At 40.1% G+C, this 26,918-nt stretch overlaps 2 protein-coding genes across 5 annotated transcripts; both read left to right on the top strand.

Moving 5' to 3' along the window:
* Positions 1–2,146: 2,146 nt before the first annotated feature.
* Positions 2,147–4,096, top strand: LOC104415009 (L-type lectin-domain containing receptor kinase IX.1). The gene has a single exon (XM_010026235.2). It carries the CDS (start codon positions 2,147–2,149, stop codon positions 4,094–4,096), a length of 1,950 nt encoding a protein of 649 aa, XP_010024537.2.
* Positions 4,097–6,646: 2,550 nt separating this feature from the next.
* Positions 6,647–26,731, top strand: LOC104446909 (trafficking protein particle complex subunit 8). Of its 4 annotated transcripts, XR_001979848.2 has the most exons (29): positions 6,647–7,104; positions 7,257–7,351; positions 7,853–7,952; positions 9,481–9,585; positions 9,717–9,879; positions 12,349–12,469; positions 12,589–12,651; positions 12,772–12,852; positions 12,970–13,064; positions 13,160–13,310; positions 13,653–13,739; positions 15,540–15,659; positions 15,728–15,856; positions 15,930–16,027; positions 16,132–16,255; positions 18,173–18,280; positions 19,388–19,529; positions 19,625–19,735; positions 19,825–19,885; positions 20,020–20,095; positions 21,068–21,250; positions 21,562–21,672; positions 22,134–22,298; positions 22,396–22,554; positions 22,808–23,041; positions 23,909–24,076; positions 25,150–25,268; positions 25,371–25,967; positions 26,248–26,731. XR_001979848.2 is itself a non-coding variant. In XM_010060710.3 (28 exons), the coding sequence occupies exons 1-28, from the start codon at positions 6,945–6,947 to the stop codon at positions 25,909–25,911; spliced, it is 3,864 nt and encodes a 1,287-aa protein (XP_010059012.2). In that variant the 5' UTR covers positions 6,647–6,944; the 3' UTR covers positions 25,912–26,720. The 4 variants fall into 4 exon arrangements, 3 of the variants coding, with proteins under 3 accessions (XP_010059012.2, XP_010059004.2, XP_039171802.1); XM_010060710.3 differs by having other exon boundaries at positions 25,156–25,268; positions 25,371–26,720; XM_010060702.3 differs by having other exon boundaries at positions 25,371–26,720.
* The last annotated feature ends 187 nt before the right edge of the window (positions 26,732–26,918 follow it).

The following is a 26,918-nucleotide window of genomic DNA, read 5'->3' as shown; positions in this document are numbered from 1 at the left end:
AAAATGACTGCAAGGAGTTCCAGCTTTACCTCAAAGCCGGCTTGAAACATCCATTGCCGCACTCTCTAGTAGCTCGATTTGGACGCGTGGTTTTATAGCTAAGGAGGGTCAGATTTCGGAATACTTAGATTGCATCAATGAAAATCGGAAATAAGTGCGAGTTCCTTCTTGGATAAACAATTTTATGAAGGCGGCACCTCCAGAGACAGAGCTTTTTACAAGAAAATAATGGTCCCCCCGCACTCGAATCATGTTCTCGTGCCCGAGCAATCACGCACATACACGCAGAGAGAGAGAGAGAGAGAGCTTTTTTTAAGTGCTACGGTACAGCTAAATCTTGTGCCTTTGAACAGAGTACGATGACTGTGCAAGAACTACGGTCAACTTCTTCGTTCAGGGGGGTTTAAGCCTTTCCCCCTCTCCGTTCTCTCCTTTTCGCATTTGACGGGGTTTCCTCAACCCCAGGAAACTGATCATAAGCCCTCTCATCGTTGCTTCTCATCAGACAAACAACAGTTCATAGGCATGAACGGGCAGTGCGCAATTCGCAAGTCCTCAGCTGCTACGATTTCCTCAAAGGAGACAGCGCTTTCAAGACTTTTACAAGGTCAAATGCCGGACGTGATTACCATCTATACATCATGATGTCACGCTCCTAGATGCCAAACGAGGAATATCCCTTTATCCCCTGCCGGTATTCCTTCCCTAGCAAGGCTACCATGTAGTTTAAGAGGTCCATTATACTTAAATTATCCCACTACATGACTACATCTGGTGTTCTGCTCCTCCTTTTTGGGCCAGGATTTCGTCATCAGGGTATTATAATACCGATTACTCCGTGCTTACGTGTTGTAATTTGCAAGTTGCGTTCATAGTCTCAGGCATGCACGTCTCCTCGCCTGTCCGAATCGGATTTTTTTAAATAATTGCTCATCTTTGAAGTTCAGGCACTCCGAGGTGGACGATTTCGGCATCGCGGTTTGTCTGCAGATTTCCATCTTGGCCTGCATTATAGTTCCAACCGGTATTATAGAAATAACAAAATGATAGCTTCCGTAGTGGGCATAATGCTTAAATACGCGTCCAGGTGCACTAAAAGTCCTAATACTCATTGAGAAAGTACAGGTCGATCATAAAACTTTGCAGAAGTGCAATTTCTTTTTTAAAAAAGGCTAAAATTTTATTTAAAAAACAGAACTGAAAAAAGAAAAGAAAATAGTGAATGGCAAGGCCTCATGGGAGGCTGGCCGCTAGAGGGGCCGGTGAACCTTAGTAGGCTCGAGCTCGCTAGGCTTGGGCGAGACATCCTCACCCGAGGATGGCGAGGCTCACCTACATCTAGGTGACCCCGGCCTTTGCTTGGGGCTAGCGACCCTTGCTAGGTCCAAGTGAGCACAACTCGCCTGGGATTAGCAAGTGCCGGCCATCCTTGCCCAAGCCTGACAGCCTCCATCGGCAACTCTAGTGATGGGCAGTGATGGTGGCAACACCCCACCGGTGAGGCGCTACCATTCTCCTTTTTTTTTTTTTTTTCAGTTTTCTTTTAAGATAAAATTTTAGCTCTTTTTGTTTTTTTAAATTTAATTTATATAAGATTTGAAGAAGAAGATAATTAATAATAAAAAAAAAAAGGCAACGTAGGAGAGAGATTCATTTAAAAATGTCAAGCCAGCATATTCTGTTGGACAAATTGAAATGTTAACGGAAGGACTTCGATTGTATTAATTGAACGAGTTTTAAAATTCCATTTTACATTCATAACAATTTTTAGGATTTTCATTATATTTGTCCCCGAAATATTTTAAAAGTGCCTAAACTTTAAGATGATGCCACAAATAATCAATAGGGAGATTATGAGCCAATTTCTGCATATTAAACTGCTCAATGATTCAAAGTTAAACCTTCCCTTATATAAAATTGTCCTTGTCAGCCAACAGGATACGAAATTTCCCGTAGACATGCACAACTGAGATTATCTGTCCCCGTCACCTAGATGCCGCTCCATGGACCATATCAAAGTCAACTCCTCGAATATTTGTAAAAAACTATAAATACAAAGTCAAACTTTGACACAACGTCTGCATAATAATCCACGCCTGTATCCTGTCTTTGCATCGTTCCCAGAAAATCACAACCCAAAGACTCCATGTCCATGGGTAGAATGTCAAGTTCTCATCATCCTTGCTTGAGCGAGAGCTTCTTCATACTCACTCTACTGCATCTCTTACTGCCATCCGTCTGTTCGCTTTTCTTCAACAAAACCTACTTCTATCCCAACGATGCCGACATAGCATACCAAGGAGATGCGTCGGCACCTTCAGGAGCAATCAACCTCACCAAGGTCGACCATCCGTTCCTTGTAGGCCACGCCATATACGCTCAACCTGTGCAATTGTGGAATTCGTCCACCGGCAAAGCCACGGATTTCACTACTCACTTCTCTCTTACCATCAACCCCCGTAACTCGACTTTGTTCAGCGGTGGCATTGCGTTCTTCCTTGCTCCTTTCGGTTTTCCCCTCCCGCCCAACTCGGCCGATGGGTATTTGGGACTGTTCAACACAAGCACTTTTAATACCTTGGCAACTAATAACCAGATAGTGATGGTCGAGTTCGATACATTCTCTGACAAAGGGTGGGATCCTGATGGGCAGCATGTTGGGATCAATAACAACTTGATCAGGTCTGTAACGACTTTCCCCTGGAATGCCGCCATCACCAGTGGAGAACCAGCAGATGTTTCAATAAGTTACAATGCCACCGCCAAGAATCTTAGTGTGTCCTGGACATACAAGCAAAACCGCGCCTCCACAGGATCGCTATCCTATCCAATCGATCTAACGAAAGTCCTCCCGGAGTTTGTCACAATTGGGTTTTCAGCAGCCACCGGTAATAACAGCGAGAACCACATCATCAATTCATGGGAGTTCTCCTCAAATTTGGACGGGAGGCCATTTAACGAAAGTCCTCCCGTAGTTAGTCACAAAAAAGGGCACTTTTCGACTGCAAAACTCGTAGCAGTTATTGTTGCTCCAATCTTTGTTTTGGTGCTTCTTGTTGGACTCGCCTGGTGGATCGTGAAGACGAGATTCAAAAAGGGCGATGAGCAAAGGGAAGACAGGAGGCGTGTATACGATGGTTTGGCCCTCAACATGGACATCCAAAGAGGAGCCCTGCCTAGACAGTTCTCTTATCAAATGCTGAGAACTGCAACGAACCGCTTTGCACTTGATCGTAGACTGGGCCATGGTGGATCAGGGCACGTTTATAAGGGAAACTTGGGTAATCAAGGCCAAGTTGTCGCTGTCAAGAGAATATTTGCACAGCACGAAAACTCCGAGAAACTCTTCATCAATGAAGTGAAGGTAATTAGCGGCCTGGTGCACCGGAACCTGGTGAAGTTCATCGGATGGTGTCATGAAAGAGGTGAGTTTATGCTCGTTTACGAGTACATGCCTAATGGTAGCCTCGACATGCATCTATTCGGAAATGGGAGGATGCTCCAGTGGGAAGCGAGGTACAGTATAGCCCTGGGATTGGCCTCAGCCCTTCACTATCTCCATGAAGATGCAGGCCAATGCGTGCTTCACAGGGACATCAAATCGGCTAATATCCTGTTAGACACAGACTTCAGCACCAAGCTCGGCGACTTTGGCGTTGCCAAGCTAGTGGACCCTCTATTGAGGACGCAAAAGACGGGAGTGGTCGGGACTCTAGGCTACTTAGCTCCAGAGTACTTAAATGAGGGGAGGGCAAGCAGAGAGTCCGACATGTTCAGCTTCGGGGTTGTGGCCCTGGAGATCGCTTGTGGTAGGAGGACTTATGAAGTCGAAGAGTTTCAGGTCCCGCTGATCAGATGGGTCTGGCAACTGTACCACACAGGGAGCGTGCTGAGCGCGGCGGACGAGAGACTAGAAGGACAGTTCGACCACAGGGAAATGGAGTGCTTGTTGATTGTGGGGTTGTGGTGCACACAATCTGATAAGAGAGAGAGGCCGAAGGCCAGTCAAGTGATTAAGGTTCTTCGGAACGAAGCGCCCTTGCCGGAGCTTCCTAACAACACGCAGGAACAGGAATTTTATGGTGTGCCTTTTTAAACAGTATAGGTTTGGTTCGACACCCCGAAAAAACAGTGCCACCCCCTCCCTAAGCCCATGCAGTGATGTTGCTATGTTCTTAAGAACTTGTCAATAATAGGGCAATTTCGCTTCTGTGATCCCATAAGTTTCATCTAATGTACAACCAGTCTTTTTCCGGGTACTTGATTTTCTCAATTTATTGAAGGGCATGGATTTGATCAGCTTTGGTGCTTCATCTGTTCTTGAATGACTCTGACTTTTTGCACAAGAGTTTTTTATTCCTCTTCTGGCCGTTATACTCTTTTCTTTCTGAAGCAAAACACATTTTATATATTTATGGCCTTACACCCGTTTGCAACCTACAAATGCCATGTGGCGCGGCAGACAAGTGAGATTAGATGATTTTGATCACAACGCAGACTCTTCTGAGTCTTCTCCAAAATGAACAGCATCCTTTTACATGACCTTCCATCCAAAAGTTATTACATACCATTAGAAATCCTTGATCAGAGGTGGTGAAAATGTGTAAGGCGAGATCAGTAAATTACGATAAATCTACATGCAATCAATGTCAGGTCCTGGATTGACGTATATAATCCATGAACAGACCAACAAACATCTGCTGCTAAGCTCTGCATTAGTCGTCAGCCAAGCAAATGTGTAACGCTCTTTGAATTTTATGTAACCATCCATGTAGCGGTCTTCAGGATAAGAGGGCTCGGATAAGGAGCACCTCCCAGCAAGCTTTCAGGATGGAGAACGAGCAAAAATGAACCAAATTGCAACCGAACAGGGAGAGAGCATGCCAAGGATATGTGTGCATGTGTGAAAACTGGACTTTAACTCACGGATATGCATAACAGCGAGGCTCAGTATGAGACGAGTCAAAGTGAACGATACCTCAAGTGAGTTATATCCAATGCACTGCATTTTATTCCACTTCTATCTCCCATATTATATTACATTTTCGAAGACGCAGTATGGAAAATGTGAATTGTTTTCCAACGTTGTAGCTAGTAGTGAGCAAAAGGAATCACCCTGTTCCAAATAGTTCTCGAGAGCATTAGTTTAGTTCCCGATTCCAAAAAGTGGAACCATTGATTTTCAGTTTTGGTTCTATATGTATGGAACCATCCACCCGAATCAGACTGATTTATTTATTTATTTTTTAATTTCTTACAAATCTATTAAACTAAAAAGCCCTCATGATTTCTTCCCAAGACAAACCCGTGACAAATCATAAAGAAACAAGACAATGACATTTGCTTCTCAACGGCTATGACAAAACATAAAGAAACAAGACCGTTAACGATTACTTGCTGCACTCCGCTCCTTCATTCCAATCAATGTTGCATCACTCGTAACGTCATCATCAAGCTGCATTTTTCAAAAGCAACCTTAGATCAGGGCGGCAGCCTCCTCGTATGATAAATATTAACTTGAAAGGACAGAGGGAGGAGAAGATTAAAAAAGAAACAATATCATCCATTTCGTATGCATTTGGAGAACATAAAAGAATGCTTGGGTGCAACATATTCGGTTCCATCGACTCATCTAAAAATGGAACTGGACCAGTACAATTCTAGGGGCTACCAATCTGGTTCTCGAGTCTTAGGTGGGAACCAAACCACCTAGAAACTGATCACTTCTAACTATAGCAACATTGAGAAACAAAGAGTATATGCTCACTTACTTTTGAATTGAATAATTTTACCACTAGAGTTGAGACGAATGAGAAGAAATTCTTCTTAAAAATGGCAGATCGAGAGATAGGGTCTTTGTTAGTGCAACTTTTCCTGACAAGTTATTGGTAGCCACCGGTTTCTTTGATGCAACTTTTAAAAGACTATCATTTATCACGACACGCTCAATATATCACTTGACTGATAAATTTTTCAATTATAAATATAGTCCAAACTTTCATGACATTATTTCTCATCAACTTTTGCTTAAGACCTAATACTACCTCTACTTTTTCTTTTTACTATTGTTTCATGAAAATGCAGCAATACCAAATATGAACCCCCAAAGAAAAACCAGTCAAATTTCGAGGACATCTTTAAAAAATCTGACGCATCAACTTACGCGAAAATCACTTTCATTGTGCTTGTTGACATGGAGTCAAGATGCCCGAATCAACCCCCCATGAGGACCAAAACGCAACCCGACTCTTCCACATCGCGTGAAGTTGTCCATCGAACTTCAAAAGGATAATTTATCAAATGTGATTCAATTTTCCTTTTTGACTTATGATGGTAAAGGCAAGTTCATCACATAGGTATCGCCTCTATCGTGACACACAAAAACAAATCTATTTCGCTTCGATTTCTTATCTGAGGTTGCACATCCTTGAGATGAGAGCGTGATTTTGGACATGATCAAAAGAAGCTCTTCGCAATTTTGAAAAGTTACCTTATAAAAATCGATGTCATCAGTTCCAATTACGATATTCTTGTGGGGAATGGGCTTCTTGGAGGCCCATAAAAAAGCCCACGTATCCGAGTCGGCCCACTCAGAAACTCGAACTCGAACTCGGAACTCACTCGCTCGGACTCCCTCTCTCGCTCACGCTCACGCTCACGCCTCGTCGCTCTCTTTTCCGCACTCCGAATCCTCCATCGTCCGCCATTGACTAGAGCTGGAGATCTCGGCTCCTGCACTGTCGACGCCGAAGGAGATCGAAGTGCGAAGCGATTCCCGCAGAATCACCGGCCGAGCCGAGGCGAGCCGAGCCGAGCCGAGCCGTGCCGGGACGGGACAGCGAATGCTCCGCCTCCTCCGTCGGCTCTGAGCGCGCGCCGACTCCACGCGAGATCGCCATCGCCATCGCCCCGACGGCTGGTACCGGCGGCGGAGGAGGAGCTCGATGGATCCGGCGAGGACGCCGCTCGGGAGAATGCTGCTCGACGAGATCACTCCGGTGGTCATGGTGATCCGCACGCCCCTCGTCGAGGAGGCATGCCGGAAGAACGGCCTCTCGTTCGTCGAAATGCTTAGCCCTTTCTGCAGCTTCAGCAACATTGACGGTAAAGAATTTGATCTCCTGCCGTGCCCGCCGTGCTCGGCTCCCCGTGAGCATCTGGCTTGGCTGGGGATTTTAGTGCTCTGTTTCTTAAAGTCGATGTGGTTTGGAGTTCGATGAGGCGTTGATCGAACTTGGTTCTGAGTTTGGTTGCAGTGCCCGTGCGGACGGCCAGTGATCAGCCCTACCGGATCCAGAAGTTCAAGTTGCGGCTGTTCTATGCTTCTGATGTCCGCCAGCCAGATTTGCAGGTATAATTTCAACCGAGCCATTTTTCTGTGTTGCGGCTTAAGGTTCAATGATTTGTCGAAACGAGCAGTGAGAAAGGGGCAGGTCAATATGCTCTGCGTGACACTGGTTGGCCTGGTTAGAAGTTATGAAGACTAGTTTGATTGGGGACAAACTGATTTGGAAGAAGACTGCGAGGAGGGTTAGGAGTCTGATTAATGCTAAAGATATGTTGCTTTAGCCTGAGATTCTTTTGTTAGCGCATTACAGACTGATTTTTTAACCTAAGCTTAGTTTCTAGCATCATTTCTATGGAGCACTGTTAGATTATGGTTCTTTCTGTTTGTTCTCTTTTACTTTTTTTTTAGAGTCTTCTGTCTGTCTTATCCATACTTAGCTAACAAATTGGCAGAAGGGAACTAAAAGGAATAAGAATGTTATTAATTCTTAGTTTGATAAGTGCTCAACTCTGTCATCACTTGTGATACTAAATGTGACTTTCGCCTGTTTCTGTGGTTAATTAGGTCGCAAATGAGAGATTAAAGGAGGTTATCACCCAGGCTGGGGAGAAAGATCTCTCTAATCTTTCTTCTGACTTGCCTCAAGTTGATGAGTTGCTATCTAGTAAGTTATTGCCCTTTAATAACATTCTGAAAATGCCTATGATCCTACTATCATTGGCAAGATATCTTTCTTTTAGAGTAAATTTAGTGCTTCGGCCTTCTTTATATGATTCTGTAAGTTCTGAAGCAAATCTGCATGACATATTCCCTGAACTGGCACATTTATCTAGCAAATCGGTTATTGCCCATTATAAAAGTTATCTTCCATTGCTGGGGTGCTTTGTCTCTAAAAATGCATTATTATATCCCAACTCGAGCGTTCTGCAAACTGCCTACATATTTTGCATTGAAGAACTATGGTACATTGTACCTTGTGGTAAAGTGACTATTCTAGCTCTAGTAATGACAGCCTAATAGAGTAAAAATCAAACTTTCAAACTACTGTCAATTAGGTCGCTAAAGTTGAGAACCTTAATTTTCTGGCAGATGAACTTTTGAAATTTTTAATTGAGTCATGCCATCCAATTGATCAGCCATTTTTTAAAAGTAAAGTTCTTCAAATGCCATGTTATGCATTGATTACATGCTTTGCCAGAGCCCATCTCGTGTCATTTAGCTTTCTTTTACATCTTTACCTAATGGTTGTGTAGTTGACATGACTGAGAGTGCAATGTAAATCTATTGACCTGATCAAAGTAACTTGATCAGCCAAAAGTTAAATTCCTGGGTATGTAGGTAAACTAACATGTGTTCGATCTGAAATCTTGCAATACAAAGTGTCTCAAACCCGAAATTGTGGTCGAAGTTGCTTCTGTGCTTGACATGATACTACCTTTCTCAAATAGAAAATGGGGATGTTGTCACCCACTTACAACCACAAGAATGACAGCTAAGTTCATTCACTAAATGGGATCTGTTACATGAATCTCTTAGGTATTAATTTGTTATCCATGCCAAGTTCTCTGTCATGAAAATATCCAAGACCTTCTTCAGGATGATGGACCGTGCGTACACATTCTATGGTGCATGTGCACTGTGTAATGTTACTCCTCTTATTGAGGGCTAAGACCATAGTATTCATAGTGCAGATTAACTCAAACTTCTCTCTTCTTATTTCTCAATCGAAGATCTACCAACTTTTTCCAAATACACTTTTTAAGTTCACAATCCATTATATTGTTCTCGTTTCTGATACACTAATTTTCTGCCTATGCTGGTATTGAATGTCCTAGTGCGTCGAGGAGCTTTGCCAGCCTTAATGCTGACTTACCAATTTTGCTCATAATTTTTGGTATTATTGATTTTGTCATTGCACAAAGGTATCTACTTGACCTTCCTCATCTGTGGTTTCTAGAACTCTATTGATTGCTAGAAACATTATCTCCTTGCCATGAAATTTAGCATAAGCATTTGTACTTGGATTACATGATAATTTACCAACTCTACTTGTTCTGTCCTTTTTATAGACATGACTTTGGTTTATGATGTATGGTTTTACTTTGTATACTGGTTTCAGCAGTGTTGATTTCAAGAGGTATTCATGCATTGACATAATTTAGGCGACTCTTGACAGTATCTAACTTTTGCAGGCTCAGAATCTGAGATACTGCCATCCTGGTTCGACTTCTTCAATAAACAGCTCATACGAACGATGTCTTTCTCTGATCATGAAGCATTTGATCACCCTGTGGCATGTAATTTGTTAGTGTGGTTGTAATTTTTTTGGTTCTGTTGCATGGCAGTTGCTTACTTTCATTGTGTAGTTACTATTATTGTACACTTCTCTATAGTCTTCACTTCATCTTTCCTTTGTCCTCATTTACAGGTCTTTTGGTTGTTTCCTCGAAAGACGAGCAACCGATCAACAGATTTGTAGACCTTTACCACGGTGATCAATTACCATCTCTTCTTAATGATGGTGCCATGGATCCCAAGATTTTGAAGCTCCATTTATTAGTTCACGATAATCAAGATGGTGCACCAGAAAAGTAAACTTTTTCGATCCTTTTTAAAATTTTGAAATTTTAATTTGTTAGTTCATGAGTACCAAAATGATGCATCAGACATTGTCCTATCTACTTTGATACAGTTTCACCCTTATATATCCATTTTTTAGAATCTGATTGACACAAGTTATCTTAAATATTATTAAACATGGGCAGACCATATAAATGAGTATTATCAAACTTTTACTAAGCCTTTTATGGTCTTGGATTATGCATCTGTGGCTAATCAGCTACATTTAGGGTAGTTGTCCCAATGCATGCTAGGATTAAACTTGTATTCAACTTTTCATAGCCTTGGTTTGTGTGTTTCATTGTTTTTGTTGTTTTTTAAACTTTTAAGTTGGGCTTTCTGTCATGTAGGTTGTAGCTGGTAGGCTAACTTTGTGGCAGTCACCTTGTTAAGTGCATTTGCCTACTCTTAGTCAATCAAAGAGTTCTTCATCTTTTTTTTTCCATTTTGGTTTCTTCTGATAAGCCAAATTGTTTCTGAGAATATGCATATAAGATTGTTGTTACAGACTCTAAAATGTCTTTACGCCTCCCATCAGATGGATGTAAGGTTTCATTCTGTTAAATAGTCTACTATCAACTGGCACTGTTTGGTCTGCTTTGGCTGGTTTGTCTTGTAAGGTTCACCTTGAATGATGCTTTAAGCCAGAGTCCTGCATGGCAGGTCATCATCAGCCCCAAATTAACAAGTGGCGGATTACCTGACAAGTTGATTTTTAAATTTTTTTTTTTTTGTTGGTGGCATTGCTTATGCTTTTCAATCATAATGAAAGTTTTCACGTCATAGCTTCTTTGACAAGATCATCTTTTTTTGACCCCAATGTTTTGCGTAGTGATGTTTTTATTGTCATTCTGTGCAAGGTCTGCAAGCTTGTTTGAGTCTGGTTACCTTGAAAGTTGAGCCATTTTGTTTGATTGTTTAACTAGAAGATGTCAAAGGAAAAATATAGAATAACAGAGTGTTTGAAGGTGCCTGGAAGTTGGCAAATCCTATTTTAGGCGATATTTAGAATTGCCAACTCTCTCTAGCATATATAAGTCAGTTTCTCATCCAATGTTCATGTTATAGGACATACTTTAGGTAATAATGTTATTTTAAAGGAATTACTGAGTTCAGTGCTCGTATAAACATACAAGAGAAGTATTACTTTAGTTTTGCTTGGACATGTTGATTTGAATGACTCAGCAATTCATGGTTTGTTGGTGAGGTTACTGGAAAGAAATTTTGATTATTTCTAGTTTTGTGTGTTTGGACTATTTTCTATCTTCGTTTAGCCAAAGCAAGTCAGTTTTTTTGTGTGATCAACAGTTATTGGGTCGTGTAAATGAATCCGCTTACTGGGGAAATGACTGTGATTAGACTTAATAAATTTGCTACTGTAGATGATATTGGACCTGTAGACCTGATAGCAGCCTGTCACATCCTAGATGCAAATGGGTAGGCTTGAGAAAGTGCTGTACATTGAGAAGCCTGGCCTTTGCATCTTTTGGCCATATTCGTTTTCTTTGGGACATGGGCAGTCTAGGGTAAACAAGACAGGCCCAACCTCATTGGCCTGGTTGACCCTATTTGCCCATTTGATCAGGTCTCATGGGGAGCATTAGCTGTTCATAGGTGGAGTACATAGAGTGTAAATTTAGTAAAGGAAGAGAGCTAAATGAAGCAATGGTGGAAATTGGATAAGAGAGATGGCAAAGAGTGGGTGACTCCAGTATTTTGGAGGATATATTGCACAAAGATGGTGAACTTAATGGAGAGGCCATTCCCAGGATAGGAGCACGATAAATGAGGTAGAGAAATGCATTTGATATCTTGTTCAATTGCAAGAGGCCACTTAAACTTCAGGACAAAGTTTGTAAGATAATGATAATGTCACCGAGGCATTATGGCATGGAGTATTGGGTGTTTAAGTAAAAACATGGACCTGAGAATGCATTTGTTTGAGAAAAGTTGAAACTGTAAATGAGCATAGGTGAGGAAAATTTCTGTGGCCTCAATGAGAGTAAAATCAGAGAAACTCATATGAGGTGGTTTGGACATGTTAAACACAATGCCCGAATGTTTTAGCCACAAGCTGTGTGGTTATGACATGGCAAGGAGGGCCTAAAAAATTGAGTTGATACTTTAAAGCTTTCCTCAAGTAAGCAAGATATATTACGGAAAATAGAATGAGATACCATGAAAAAGAAATCCATGTACCAACTTTATTTTGTAAAGGAAAGTTTGGTTGTAGGATAACTAGTAGTGCTTGATGTTGTTGTCGCTGTCGTCGTTTTATGTCCTTATGTTGGTGGTGAGCTTGATCTGAGCTATGGCTTCTCCTGTCGTACCTGATTTTTAGCCACTTGTATTCATGGCCTTTGCCAAAGCTTTATTACTATAACATAAGGATTTGCTTTTGTGAAACAGTATTCACTATTTAGTCATTTCTTTGTTTGCAGGGCATCAAAGTTTCTCAATGAAATGAGGAGTACTTTTGGATCAAATTCATCTCAGTTGCTTTGTATTAATTCATCTCAGGGTGGACTAGTAGAACACTTGCAAAACCCATGGGCTCCTTTTGTTAGTACTTCATCTTTGGGTCTAACTTTGAACTATGTTATCTGAATCAATTACATAAAAAAGTATTGGCTTTGTTTATTGATTAGAGGACTTAAACCCGGGTTGCTGCACTGTGACAGAAAACTGATGCTTCACCAACGGAGCGACTTGGTTGCTTTCTAAATATTGATGACTTTAATGAGGTACGGTGCTGTTTTCAAATCTTTATAAAAAAACGTCTTAATATTAGATTATTTGAAGTTTTCTGTGATGCAAACTGACTTAAGGTGTACTTTTTCAATCTCTCGGTACAAACTCCACAGATAAAAAATCTAATGCAAGATTTAGCATCTAAACACGTCATCCCTTACATGGAAGAAAAAGTACGGGTATTGAATCAACAGGTAATGTGATGCTTATTAATCTTCATAGACATTGAGGAAAAAGATTTATCCAGCATATTGGCCACTAAAGGTCTGCTCATCTCCGCTTTTTAATGAATTCATGCAAACTATGTCTAGGTTTCTGCCACAAGAAAGGGTTTCAGAAACCAAATTAAAAACCTGTGGTGGAGAAAAGGAAAAGAAGACACACCAGATGCCAGTAATGGCCCTGTGTAAGCTGTCGATATTTACTATAGCATGGAAGTGCTGTTTCTTGTATCTCTTCTGTGCAACCGAATAACTTACACCGTATTATTGGCTTATGAAGGTATACTTATAGTTCCATTGAATCACAAATTAGAGTTCTTGGTGATTATGCTTTCATGCTGCGAGATTATGAACTTGCGCTATCAAACTATCGTCTGATTTCTACGGATTACAAGCTCGACAAAGCCTGGAAACGATATGCTGGTGTGCAGGTATTGTAGCTATTTAATTTGTCAATGCAGCCAGTTGCTGTAGTACTTTGGTAGGAGCTAATTTGGGTATCTAACTGATAGAAGAAAACCCGACTTAAGAATGACATAAATAACAGCAAATTGGGAGGGGGTGTGATATCTTTTCAAATTATAGATTTTTGAAAATGTGCTATGTTCCCAGAACACAAAGTTACTATTGATTTGCTCTTATAAATCTTTACCTCTCCTGCTTCGCATATTTGGAAACCTCCTGAATATGACTTACTGCAAAGGTTACACGTCTTTCCTGCATTGGGAAGATTTTCCTGATCCAAGGCCTTAACTTTTTTCGCTTGCTTGCAGGAAATGATGGGCCTCACTTACTTTATGTTGGATCAATCAAGAAAGGAAGCAGAATACTGCATGGAAAATGCATTTAATACATATTTGGTATGAGAGTGCACTTTCTGTTCAAATATTTCCGCTGGAACTAAGTTATCTAATAGTTCCTTCTGTGGTTTTGAAATAAAAACATGTTTGTATGTCCTTTGGTCTCTATAGTTGAAGAATGTTTTAACAGTTCGTATTTCAATCATTAAAATAAATTGTCCATCTTTAAAGTTAAAAGTTCTTTATTTAGAGCAATCCTCCTTGTTCTATTTCGTCATTTAGTTGAAGATAATATGCAGAAAAGGACATGTTAGTTTCCCATTTGACATTTGGGATGGTTTATGTCAATAGTGGATCTATGTTCAAAGTGTGCCTCTACCCTTAGAAAAGTGCTTTGTTTATGGTGCTGAACTACCGGAATCCCAATAAATGTACTGTGCCCCTACCCTTAGAAAAGTGCTTTGTTTATGGTACTGAATTACCTGAATCCCAATAAATGTGCTGAGCAATTTGCTTGCATTGATTTGATCGACAGTTGTGGTAGCCTGTCAACTTTGTACTTATTCAAATGATTAGTTAATTTCTGTCAGCTTTCTTTCCTTAGATTGCAGATTTGTTGAAACCTGGTAAAGGTCAAGTTCTATCTAGCTTGTTATTGAACTTGACCTCCGCTGGAGACCATTATATGATATTTGATGGGGTAGTCAATTTTGCCCATGCGAGCCTTCTGATTTCTGCTTTAGAGAGTGATATGGCAGACATCACTAACACAACGAGGCTGGCAGATCATATTTCAACAGATGGTACTAGCTGGTGAAGTGTACCCATCTTGGTGTCATACTTAGATCAAGATCCTAGTTAGGTCCGAATTGAAGAATCCTAACTGGGTCTCATAAGTCATCTCATAAGTCAACAGAAACATATGCAAAGATATGTTGTCTACCCAGCCCCAGCACTCGATACTCCAAAAGAAGTTTTTCTCCTCTGTAAACAGGCCTGCTTCACATTAATGGTCCATTTAGAAGATTATTGCATCAACAAAATCTCTTGATAGTCACAGTAAAAAATATGAAATGAATCAGTCTGTAATTTGATTTAACAATTGGAGTTGACTAGGGTTTGCTTCATTCGATTTCATCATATGTTTTGTTTAAATTAACAATTAGATCTTCTGTAACATGGCAATGTTGATGGCGACTGCTTTGGCTGGCTTTGTCATGAACCTTTCAATTTGAGACCTTCCTCTAAAAACGGGGTGGTGTATGTTGGGATGTCATATTACATGCGATGTGTTAAACTACAATAGGAGATGAATGAGATATTTCTGGAAGGTAAAGGGTATTGGGTAAAGACTTCCTGATGGCTTGAAGAGCATAACAACAGTTGAGTTGTAGTTCTTTATATGGCTGTTTGGTCAGGATGGTATTTGCTATTGAAGTGACTCTCCTTCTAAATTTCCTGGAATGGTGGGCCGTGGCTCTTCAATGATTACATAGTCATAGGACTAAGCAATTTTCTAAGAAGATAAATATATAGGAAACATGATGTTGAGGTGGATGAACTCAACACAGAGAAATCAATCAGATATCTAATCTCCAGAGTCTTGCTAAATATATTTCCAGCCAAGCTTCTTCAATTTAGTTTTGTCATACTCATTATTAACGCATGGATTTCTGTTTGAGTCTGTATCTTGTTTACATAGCATGTCTTGGTCTTTGTCAGTTGTCCAGTTTCTTACTCTGTAGAGTGTGATCTTTCTGTGTGTACTGGGGTTGCTTGCCATTCTGATACTTTTTTTTAACTGATTGGTAGAAGTGATTAATATTGCTCTGACAAACTTGGTCGGATACCCGTGTCTAGAAAACTGGACCAACTGGACATCAAAATGCTACAAGGAGCGGGCTTTGGTGGGTAGAGATGTTGAAAACAAGAGATCAATATAAAGAGGCTGCTGGTGTATACTTCCGGATATCCGGTGAGGTAATGCAAGTTTTCTCTGGTTTGCCTTTAAAAGGATATATTCTATGGCTGACTAAGCTCTTTTGTAGGAACCTCTGCACTCTGCCGTTATGCTTGAGCAAGCATCTTATTGCTACTTGCTTTCTAAACCACCCATGTTGCGCAAGTTTGGATTTCATCTTATCCTTTCTGGAAATCAATATAAAAAAAGTGACCAGGTACACATTTATACACAAGGCATATTCTTTTCGCTGTCATCTTACTGATAAATCCCTTTGGTGTGTGTTCTAGATTAAACATGCAATTCGCACGTACCGAAGAGCAATCTCTGTTCTTAAAGGGACGACATGGAGCTATATCCAAGATCATGTTCATTTTCATATTGGGCAGTAAGTCACATGGACTCATACAAAATGTGTATGAGAAACTCAATGACGATTCATGTTTAGCGGCACAATCTGTTCATTTTCTTAATACATGGTATACACTGCAGGTGGTATTCTTTTCTTGGGCTTTATGATTCTGCCGTGTCACATCTGATGGAAATCCTTTCATGTGGTCATCAATCCAAGACAACACAAGAGTTTTTTCTTAAGACCTTTCTTCAAACTGTTCAGGTGTGTGCCTGTTGTATGCTTCCAATTAACAGAAATTAAATGGGCAACTTCATGCTCTGTCACTGGTAAAAGAAAACAAAAGGATTACCGCACAGTCTTCATCATGTTGACATTAGGCAGATTTGTTTGTTGATTCTTTCTGAAATTCTATTCATCAGTGGGATTTATTAATAGGAGATACTCCTAAGTCTTGCAGTATTGCCAAAAGTGGTCAGTCAAAGTTTTAGTTGCACAATGCACTGCACCCTTCCACCATTGAACTCCTATCTGGTAATGTCTTCCCCAGGACTTTCCGGATTTTTCTGAAAGGTCATTTTAAAACAATAGTCATAATACTGGCTAATGGCTAATGGCTAGGGGTGTGCATGGTCCGGGTGGGCGGTTCTCGACTTAGAACCGGGAATCGCCCGCTAAGAACCGGTTTTGAAAAATTGGAATCGGGAACCGCCCGCTAGTTGCATGGATCCACCCGGGAACCGGACCGGACCAGTTCTGTCCCAACCACCACCACCATCTTTGCCACTGCCTCCGCCGTCTCCCGCTCCTCCCTCAAGACTAACAATGAGGGAGGATGATGGGGATGATGAGCCATTCTTAGACTTGGAGTTCGCCCTTGTTCCCGAAAATGAGGACGATGGGGGGAGGCTTGAGGAGGGGGAGGAGGAAGAGGGGAGGTAGAAGTGAGATGAGCCCAACAACGAAGAGGACGATAGTGACAGTGAATGCGGAGGTGGCGACGAGGATGGCGACAATGTGGAGAGAGAGTTCAAGTTCGAGGGGGGAAAAGAGAATCAACTCACTATTTCGACGAGTTCGGACTAGGACTCGAAGGGAGATGAGTAGATTTGAAGGTGAATTGGAGAGGAAGAGGGAGAGGGAGCTCGGGGAGATTTTGAACTAAGAGAGACAAGATGGAGTAGGAGAATAGTGAATTGAGACAAGATGGTGATTGGAGCCCTAAATTTTAGATTTGCTAATTTTAATTTTTTTTTAATATAAAATATTAATATATTATTATAATATAACCGGTTCGGTTTGGGTGGGCGGGTGGCGGATCCGCCCATGGAACCGGGAACCGGACCGGTACCTACCGGTTCCCATAAATTGAACTGGAAACTGGACCTGTTCCCGTAAGAACCACCGGTTTCGGGCGGTTCCGGTCCGCTTCCGGGTGGTCCGGGCGGGTTCCGGTTCTTTTGCACACCCTACTAATGGCCCTTGCTCACTCAAGTATTGTTGAGGCATGTACCATCCTTTCTCACTCGTAGTACACCAGTCAACAAGTGTGCACACACAGTTCATATATGAGTATCGGGTAGAAAGTAGTGATCCAGGTCGTTTGTGAGCATTGGTCTACTCATGTATCGAATTACATCTGTACAAGCAATGTAGAAGATTGGTCATTGAGTGGGGAGGTTTAGTAGTTGCACCCTCTAAAGAACTTTCAGCATTGTCCCCTCTAGCAGGTTAAAATATACCGTTGCTTGAGTGACACCTTGCAAAAAATAAGAAAAATGCTTATTTAACTGAAAGGCCCCTAGACTAGTTGGACGCATGTGGCCATGGACAATCCATACTGGACAGTCAGGATCATGACGCATGTGGACCTAGAGCTTTGTCTACACCACAATCCAAAACAGAATTTCTCACTTCCTCTTTCTCATAAAGGTGCTTCTGATTGGAGGGCATGGCTTCTGTTTAGCATGTACAGGCAAAGAACAGTCAGCTTCCCCACCTTTCTGGCTTTGGCATGTGCCAATGTGATTGTCCAATGTGATTATTAGGCACTATATGATGTCAAGTTAAGCCTAACATATGAAGTTATTCTTTTCTGTTGTATTTCAATTAAAGTTAGGAGTAATAGTGCCATTTAGCAATTTTTCTTTGTTAATTTTTTAATATATATGAATGAAGCAGAAATCAGGAAAAGCTTGTGAAGTGATGAGATTACCGTTGCCAGTCATTAATAGCTCATCCCTGAAGGTGGTTTTTGAAGACCATCGGACATATGCTTCATCTGCTGCTGTAAGTCAGCCCCTCTTCTTTTCCTGTGTTTTCTCCTGTTGGTTTATGAAAGTGTACTATTAATACGAATAAACAAGTTGAATTTTAGTGTATTGCCAAGGGTTTGTTGATGACATGGTTGAGAGTCAAGAGCCAACATATTGTGCTTGTCATAAATTGATGCCATTGTTCCTAGGTCCTCTGTTTTCTGACTTGCTTCATGTAGCTCAAGGCTGGTGATGGCAAAATAATTATTCGTTTTAGCCTTGTATGTGTAATGGGACTAAGCTCTGTGGCCTTGCTACCTTATATTGACATCAGCTTATTGGGCATTGACATTAGAAGTCTTCATCTTCAGAAGAAATGTATCTTATGGTATAAATGCCTTGGTAGGCTTCTTTCTCCTTATGAAATACCTCGGAAGTTTTTAACAAAAGCAAAACATGGAAATAGTTATTATGAGTTTTATTGGCCGATTTGGATGGCCATCATTTTAATCTGCACATTCAATTCGTTGCATGGCATTGAAAAGATAGTGCAGGGTATACTTCCTGTACACTCTAAACTCTTGCATGATATGATTGTCCGAGCTTGAGAGAGGCAAACAATTGTATACTGCTTATAGTTGGCACAGTTTTTCAGTGTGACTGGCATATCTACGTTTTATCCCTAAGGTGCTCAATATTGTTTTCTTTTGACTGTCGGTGCATCAGAGGAGGAATCTTGTAAGGTGAGATGCAGACGAATGCACTCAAGCAAAATATGAAAGTATGCTGCTTCAGAGATGCTCTGATGCATATATGTAATTCTTACAATTGGCAAGATTTTGAGCCTTGCCAGTGTGATTATTCCTAATTTATAAGGCGCTAAATGCTGTTTTCTTTTGACTGTTGGTCCATGAGAGGGCGACAGTTGGTGTCATAACTTTTCTGTGGATTGTCTTATACCTTTCCTCAAAGTGATTTCTCAGATCTTGACCTTTTCAATTATTTTCTATTTTGTGATATCATATGAAGAACTTAACATCTGATGCCATCTTTTATTGCTTTTGAGCTCTCAAAAATTCTTGAAACATGACTTCAGTTCTATTGTTAACTTCTAGCAGATGAAACATTCTTTTGATTTCAGGCTGGTGTTAGGGAAAATATATGGCACTCTTTAGAGGAGGAGATTGTCCCATCACTGCATACTGCAAGAACTAACTGGCTGGATGAGCAATCTAACTTTATTTCAAAAAGGATTAAGGACTCAAATATCTGTATAGTAGGAGGTATGCATAGAATATTTTGCAATGTCATGTTTTTGGATAACTTTGTAAGGAATTATACTCTGAAATATCTCCTTTTTCCACTCATATGTTTGCAGAAGCAATAAAAGTAGCTATCGAATTTCAAAATCCTTTACAAATCTCTATTCCCCTATCCGATGTCTCTTTGATGTGTGAGCTTTATGTGCGGTCTGATGATGCTGACTCAGGTGAAAGTTTCTATTATTTGCAATCTCTCTCGGTTTCTAATACCGGTTTAGTTCTTGAATAACAAAGTATGTATGTCTATGCTTCGCAGAGGCAAACAGTTCGACTGCTGAACTCCAGAATGATGAAACAACTAAGTCGATTGCTGATCGGTATGAATCATGACTATGATATGCTTTCATATTATATGTGTTTGATGAATACCTCTCTATGAGGTCAATGTGTGCTTTTATTTAGTTTACTCTGTCAATTTTGGAAAGCATAAGGGCTCAATTATTTTATGCAGGTTTATGAATTCTGATGTGTCTTCATTTACTCTGTCAAATGTTGAATTCACTTTGGAAGGGGGTGGAAGAAAAATGGTAAGTAGTGCTTGGAAGTAGCCATCATATGTGTGGAGAAAGCTGCTGCTAAAAGTGTCCATAGTATTTGAAATATGTATCGGAATGCTTATTTGAATCTTATTGCATTTTTAGATATGTGGGTCATAAGATTGTCTATTCGAACACTCAGGACCATACATTGCCCACAAACATCAAGTTTTTAGCTAGCTTATAGTATGATACGGCGAGAATTGGCTTTGATATCATAGTTTCCCACAGTCATGTCCACTGCTACATTTGTTAATACATCTTTTCCATCTTGTCTTTTCTGAAATTGGCAAAAACTGGACCTGTTAATTTGGGAAAAAGAAAAAGGATGCCGTGGTAGCCTAAAAGGAACAGAGGAAAATAATTGGAAGAAACATACGTTAGTTGCTTAGCTTCGAGATATGTGAGTGATTCTAGTCATATTATAAAAGTCCAATACGTCCAATGCGGACTCGGTACATTAAGTTTATGTCAAGCTTTTCAAAGTTTCATAGTCACGAATGACATGACATGGTTGTGTATGAAAGTGTGAGTGACCACAGGCCTACCTTTGCAGCACTGAAAGTTGAAATGTCAGTCAGACAGAACTAGCCTAGGAAGAATGTTGTTGCTTCTGCACTTTCTATTGTCATCATTTGGCACATTGGATCTTTGTGGGCCCTATCGAATGACAGTTACACTCTCATTTACATCAATACATTAAAGTCCTCTAGAGCTTTTGCTTGAATTTCATTAGTATGTATTTCATTTTCCCACCTTTGTCTCAAGTACTGTTTTGTCATATTTGCTTTCTATTTTTCAATGTATAAAATGTTTAGATAGATTGGCTTCAATAATACAAAGTGGGATTCACAGACGTGTCACAATTTGCTCAATGTTTATCTACATACAAGCATTTATTTCCTCTTGGCGCAGTATACTCATCTTTCAATTGAAAGTTGTCATAACTATACTTTTTTCTAGGTGCAACTAACAGTAACTCCCAGAGTGGAAGGCACTTTGAAAATTGTGGGTGTTAAGTGGAAACTTTCCAGCTCAGTCATTGGTTTTCACAACTTTGTGACGAGTTCTGTGAAGAAGATTCAGAAAGGGAGGAAGAAAAACAAGCCATCTCCTGCCGACAACCTCAAATTTGTTGTTGTCAAGGTTCATAATGTCCCCTCACTTCCTTCCAACTATACGAAACATGAAAACGCTGTCATGACCATTTGTATCATTTTCATGGCATTTCATTTTGGGAGATTGTATGCCCCACTCAAACCTGATTGTGGGTTTATTAATACGTGATTGTGCAAGATGAGCATTTACTATTTTGCCTATGCGAGATGAGCTTTTACTATTTTGCCTATGTGAGACGAGCATTTACTATTTTGCCTATGCGAGATGAGCATTTACTATTTTGCCTATTCTAATGGCAATTCTCTTTATATTGTCATACATTATTGGTGAAAGTCCAGCCCGTTCCCAGGCTGGAGGGTTTCATCCAATCTCTTCCTGAGAAAGTTTATGCTGGAGAGCTACAGCAGTTGACTCTTGAACTGAATAACAAGTCAGACCTGTCAGTGAAGGTACAATAAGTTTGATGAAAACGGTTAGTTTTCCTGTATTATGCTTATCATGGTGCACTTCGCACTGTGTTGTGCATTTTTCTGGATGTTGGATCATGTAGCCTCATAGATTACAGCTGCCTGCGGTGCTTGAGTGTTTGTTCCTGTTGGTGTCGTGTCGTATGGTATCATAAGCTAATAGATGTGTTTAAAATAAGCAATTGGTCAGTGACATGTATTTGTTATAGTGCCTAGCAAGTGTTTTACAGAGTGACTGGCTAGTCGCAATATCAATATCATAAATTCTAAGTGTAATTAGGTAGAATATGCTAAAGTACTTTTGCCCTCTCAGAGAAGATGACGTGTGGCTTGTTCTGGGCACGGGGTAGTTTCCTTTTATCCATTAGTTTATTCACTTTATGGTTCTGTATAAATTTTACTTTTACTTCTGTCATTGTAAATGACATGATATTTATTGGCAGAATCTGAAAATGAAGATCAGTCATCCAAGATTTTTGAATATTGGGAATCAGAGGAATTTGAACATGGATTACCCTGCCTGCTTTGAGAAGAAGACAAATGGTGTTGAGCAATCCTTTCCAGAACAAACCAGTAATGTTCTGCAGAATGTTTTTTTGTTTCCAGAGGTTTGTGCAAAATGTTCCCTGATGCATATTGTTTCTGCTTTCAATTTTTTTCTGTAGGCATTTTGTGGTCTTAAGTCTTGCTTATATGTGATTTTAGGAGACGGTAGTTCAAGGAGATACTTCCTTTCTGTGGCCTCTCTGGCTCCATGCTGCAGTGCCTGGAAAAGTGTCTTTGTACATAATTCTGTATTATGAGATAGAAAATCCGGAAAGCTTCATGAAGTACCGCACTCTGCGGATGCTCTATAATTTGGAGGTAAGTTGCTGTTCTCAAATAGTTTTTGTCGTCTCATATAGCTATTGAAATATACACCATTCTTCCCTAAAAAGATCAAGAGACTACTTCATTGATTTGCTAATTGAGATGAAATTAGTATTTTTCCATGTGGCATGTGATGTTTTCGTCCCTTGTTCTTACATATCTTGGTATGAAGCTTCTCATGCCCAACATTTGTTGATTATGCAAGTGATCTTTCTTAAGGATCATCTTTTTCTTTTCTCCATTATAGATACTCCCATCGTTGGATGTTTCATTTCAAATCAGTGCCTGCCCATCTACGCTGGAGGAGTTTCTTGTGCGGATGGATGTAGCTAACAAAACTAGTTCAAAGAATTTCCAGATTGATCAATTATCATCTATTGGATATCAGTGGGAAATCTCACTGCTTCAACCAACTGATTCTTTGTATTCTTCACCTACTCTAATGTCTGGGCAAGCATTCTCATGTTATTTGATGCTTAAGGTCAGTACAAGATGCTGAGCTCTGGCTCCTACTACCGTGATGTGTTTCTGGCAATTCTTTAGCAATAGCTCTTTGGAGAATGGTATTTATATCAGTGTCTCATTGGCAATGATTTAACACAGAAACACGATGCTTGTTCGTGGATAATTGACCCTATTTGTCAAAAGGAATAAAAAAGAAAAGAAAGATAAAATGCTAAAGATCTACAAGGGCAAACAAGGGTTATGGATTCACAGAAAGTGACTGATTAAGTTATGTTTGATTGATTGGAAATTAAAGTTGTCTTTATGGGCTTGTGGAAATCAAGCTTGATATAATTGGAGAAGTGCTTTTTTAAGTGGACTAGTATGTGTTAATGGCTAATTTGCATTTTCATTCTTAATCATGAGCTTTTTGGTAGAATGTTTGCTTCTCCAATTTGTCTGGCCTTAAATTTATGTTTTATTGATTAGAAATCAGAGTTGTCTTTATGGGTTTGTGGAAATCATGCTTGATATAATTGGAGAAGCGTTTTTTTAAGTGGACTAGTATGTGTTAATGGCTAATTTGCATTTTCATGTATAATCTTGAGCATTTTGTGTACAATGTCTGCTTCTTCAATTTGTCTGGCCTCATAAAAGTAATTAATGAGTGTAGGGGTGGGAAAAGAGGAGGGAGGGAGAAAAGAGGGGAAAGAAGAAGGGGGGGGTCGTTTGAAGGGAGGGAGGAAGGCTGATCCCTGTAAAATTTGAACTTGTTAATAAGAGTTTGTTGTAGAGAGAGAGAGGATGCTGATGCCTGATTTTGTATTCCTAATTTACCTAAAATTTGAACTTGTTAATGAGAATTTGTTGTAGTTTGGTTTAGTAAATTGTCGATTGATTGCAGAAATGTAAGAGATTAGATAGCTCAGAAGGAAATGGCTCGCGCTCTCTCGCTGTAAGTGACATACAATTGAGCACTGAAGGCGCTGGTGGAATGATGTATGATATCTCTCTGTTCCCAGTGAAGGATTTCCACAATGTTGAAAGACTGCAGCATGGAGATTCACAAGAGGTAAGGGGTTCACGGACTTAGAGTTCTTGTTATTAGATCAAAGGGAGATGACTGTATGTTCCGTATGTCTTGCTTTTTCTTTTTTACTGTGTATGTGATGTTTCACTGGCAGGTAAACCTGCACCTGGAAGTTTTAAGTATTACCCATATTTTGAATTTCAATTAGGTCTCAATTTCTGTGATAGTGCATGGCTTGATGCTTATTTCTGGTTTGTTGCTCATTTTGGGAGGAAATAGTAAGAGAAAAGGAGACTTTTCGTTTCCTGAGAAGCTGAATATATACTAAATAAAATTGTACGTTTGGATGGTGCCTCATTGATGAAATTCTGTTTTCTGTTTAATTAAAAAAAGAAACTGAAAGAGAAGAACTAACTGGGAAATTGAAAAAGGAGAAGGAGAAGGAGGGGGGGAGGAGATTGGTGCGAACATGGTGAACCATGTAGGTTTTCTCCTATTATTGGGAGCATAAATTCTCTTGTTAAGTACCTTGAAGAGCAATGATGTCATTTCAAGTATACTGACTCAACTGTCCCAGTTTGTTCAAGGAGAAAAGCTGATGTGGAAAGTACTGGTCCTGTTCCCTTTTTTAAGATAAGCATTCACTCATCTGAAAGTCCTTACGAGAGGCTGAGAAGTCCATCAACAGAATAAATTGCACGGTCTGTTAACAGAGGCTTCCTCTTTTATATAGAATTAACTTTATCTTTATCAAGCAGTGAAAGGACGTTGCACTTAATGCTCAGCTTCTCCTGTCAGTAGGAGTTCTTAAAATGAAACATATGAAAAGCTGGTCCACCTCTCTTTAGATATGCCGTACTCGACAGCACATAGATTAGATAGGTTTTGCATTGGTGCTTAGTGGTATTTGTTGTTCCTTAGATTATCTGAACTTCTGCTTTGTTGCTCGTCTGTGTATGGAATGTCCTTAATACACCCTCTTCACGCTGTTCGGGTCTAAAGACACCTGATAAGCAACAAATTCAATGGATTTGATAAATCTTCTTCACCAGTGTGGTGCAGCCTCTTACAGGCTCACTGGCAGCTTTGACAGTTTTAGCACTCGCTTTGTGCAATTTCAGGGAGACTCCAAGACAGTTGATTTCGTTCTCCTTTCTCGGCCACTGAACAGGGAAACAGATGCTGGAGTTTCTGATGGGCCCTCGCTCTTTTCTCATCATGAGTGCCACTGCAGGCAAGATTCAGTCTAAGATTGACAACTTTGGTATAACATTACGAAATGATATCTGATCTCTTCCTCTTTTTATTTTAACTTCAAATTGTTGTTGGTCTTCAGTGTCATTAGCACAAGTCCGATATCATGGATAGTGGAAGGGCCCCGGCTAATCCATCACGACTTCTCTACTTCTTTCTGTGAAGTCACCTTGAAGATGACTCTATACAACTCAGCAGATGCTGCTGCATCTGTGCGCATCAATACTATGGATTCGAGCCAGAATGTTGGTGCCCAATCAAGCGATGCGAGTACACTGGCTTCTGGTAATCAAGCAGGTTGGTACAATGTATCATTGGATAGTGAACTTAAAGTCACATCTGATGTTAGTGGGATCCGAATGAAGCCACCATCCTCCGACAATGTGTCACCCTTCGTTTGGACTGGTTCAAGCTCAACAAAAGTCCGGCTTCCACCATTGTCAACGCTTGCAATTCCTCTTCAGATTTCTGTATTTTCTCCCGGGACCTACGATCTGTCAAATTATACTCTGCAGTGGAGTGTAGTGCTTTCTGACAATCAAGGAAATGATAGGGAAACACGACCATCTTCAGGAACTTGTCAAGGATATTCATATTATCTCACTGTTCTTCAGTCTACATAAGATCTTGGTTCAGGAGCTTTGGCTTATTCTGCAGGGAGCTGTCAGATTCACTTTTTGTAAGTTATGTACTTATTTTCTTGTATGATACCTTTTGCCACCAGAAGAAGCTCTATTAGCGCAGTGAAGGTAAACATGAATTCTTTCTTCGTCCATGGAGTAATAAGAACAAATACTTAAGATTTGCCTCCATCTTAGATCCTAGCACTAGCAACCGAAGCATTTATAGCAGACACAAATTGTACAAAACATATTTACTGAGACAATTTTGAAAAAAAAAAAAAGAAGGTGATGTCTCTCTTGTCGTTCTTGAATTATTTTACCCTTTAAATCAACCAGGGAACATTGAAGACACTTCCTTTGATTTAGCATTCATCATGAACTTGAAGCAACAACGAGGACACTATGGGCTACATCTGTTATTTGTATCTGCGGAAAGCTCATTCGACAAGTGCAGCAGTCATCTCCTTTGTGTAACTTCATAACGGTTATCTCTATAACAGATTACTTCCAGCAATGTGCTTTGAAGGAGAATGCATTTCGTCGAACGCTGGAAGATTGAAGTCGTATTTGTTCTTTTTTTTCTTCAACATGCATTTGTTTTGCCTTCTTATCTTTGTATATGCGGTTGTTCCTGGCACCCTCTCTGGTTTATTATATTCTCACTTGAACTTGGTTATGTCTGGGCACCTTATCGTTGTATTATTCCGATTAATGTCTTCGGAGAAAGTGCTTTCAAGTATAAGGGCCTGCACAAGACATTGCTTAGATGTGCGGTAGATATCTACAGAGAAGTGAAATCGTTTCAGTCATCTGGATTTCAGATTTTCTGGACCACATTTCTTGCATGATTCAAGTTTGCTAAGACTATTTGTCTAGAGGAGAATGGATGATTTTGAAAAGATTGGCTTAAAAATGACCATTTATATTGTTTAGACAAATACAAAAAAAAAAAAAAAAAAAAATCATCGTTTAAAAAATTAAGATATGAAATATTGTGCAACATTACT

Source organism: Eucalyptus grandis, chromosome 1 (genome assembly GCF_016545825.1).
Source record: "Eucalyptus grandis isolate ANBG69807.140 chromosome 1, ASM1654582v1, whole genome shotgun sequence".
In the NCBI taxonomy this organism is placed as follows: domain Eukaryota; kingdom Viridiplantae; phylum Streptophyta; class Magnoliopsida; order Myrtales; family Myrtaceae; genus Eucalyptus; species Eucalyptus grandis.
This window is presented reverse-complemented; position numbering and strand designations above follow the sequence as displayed.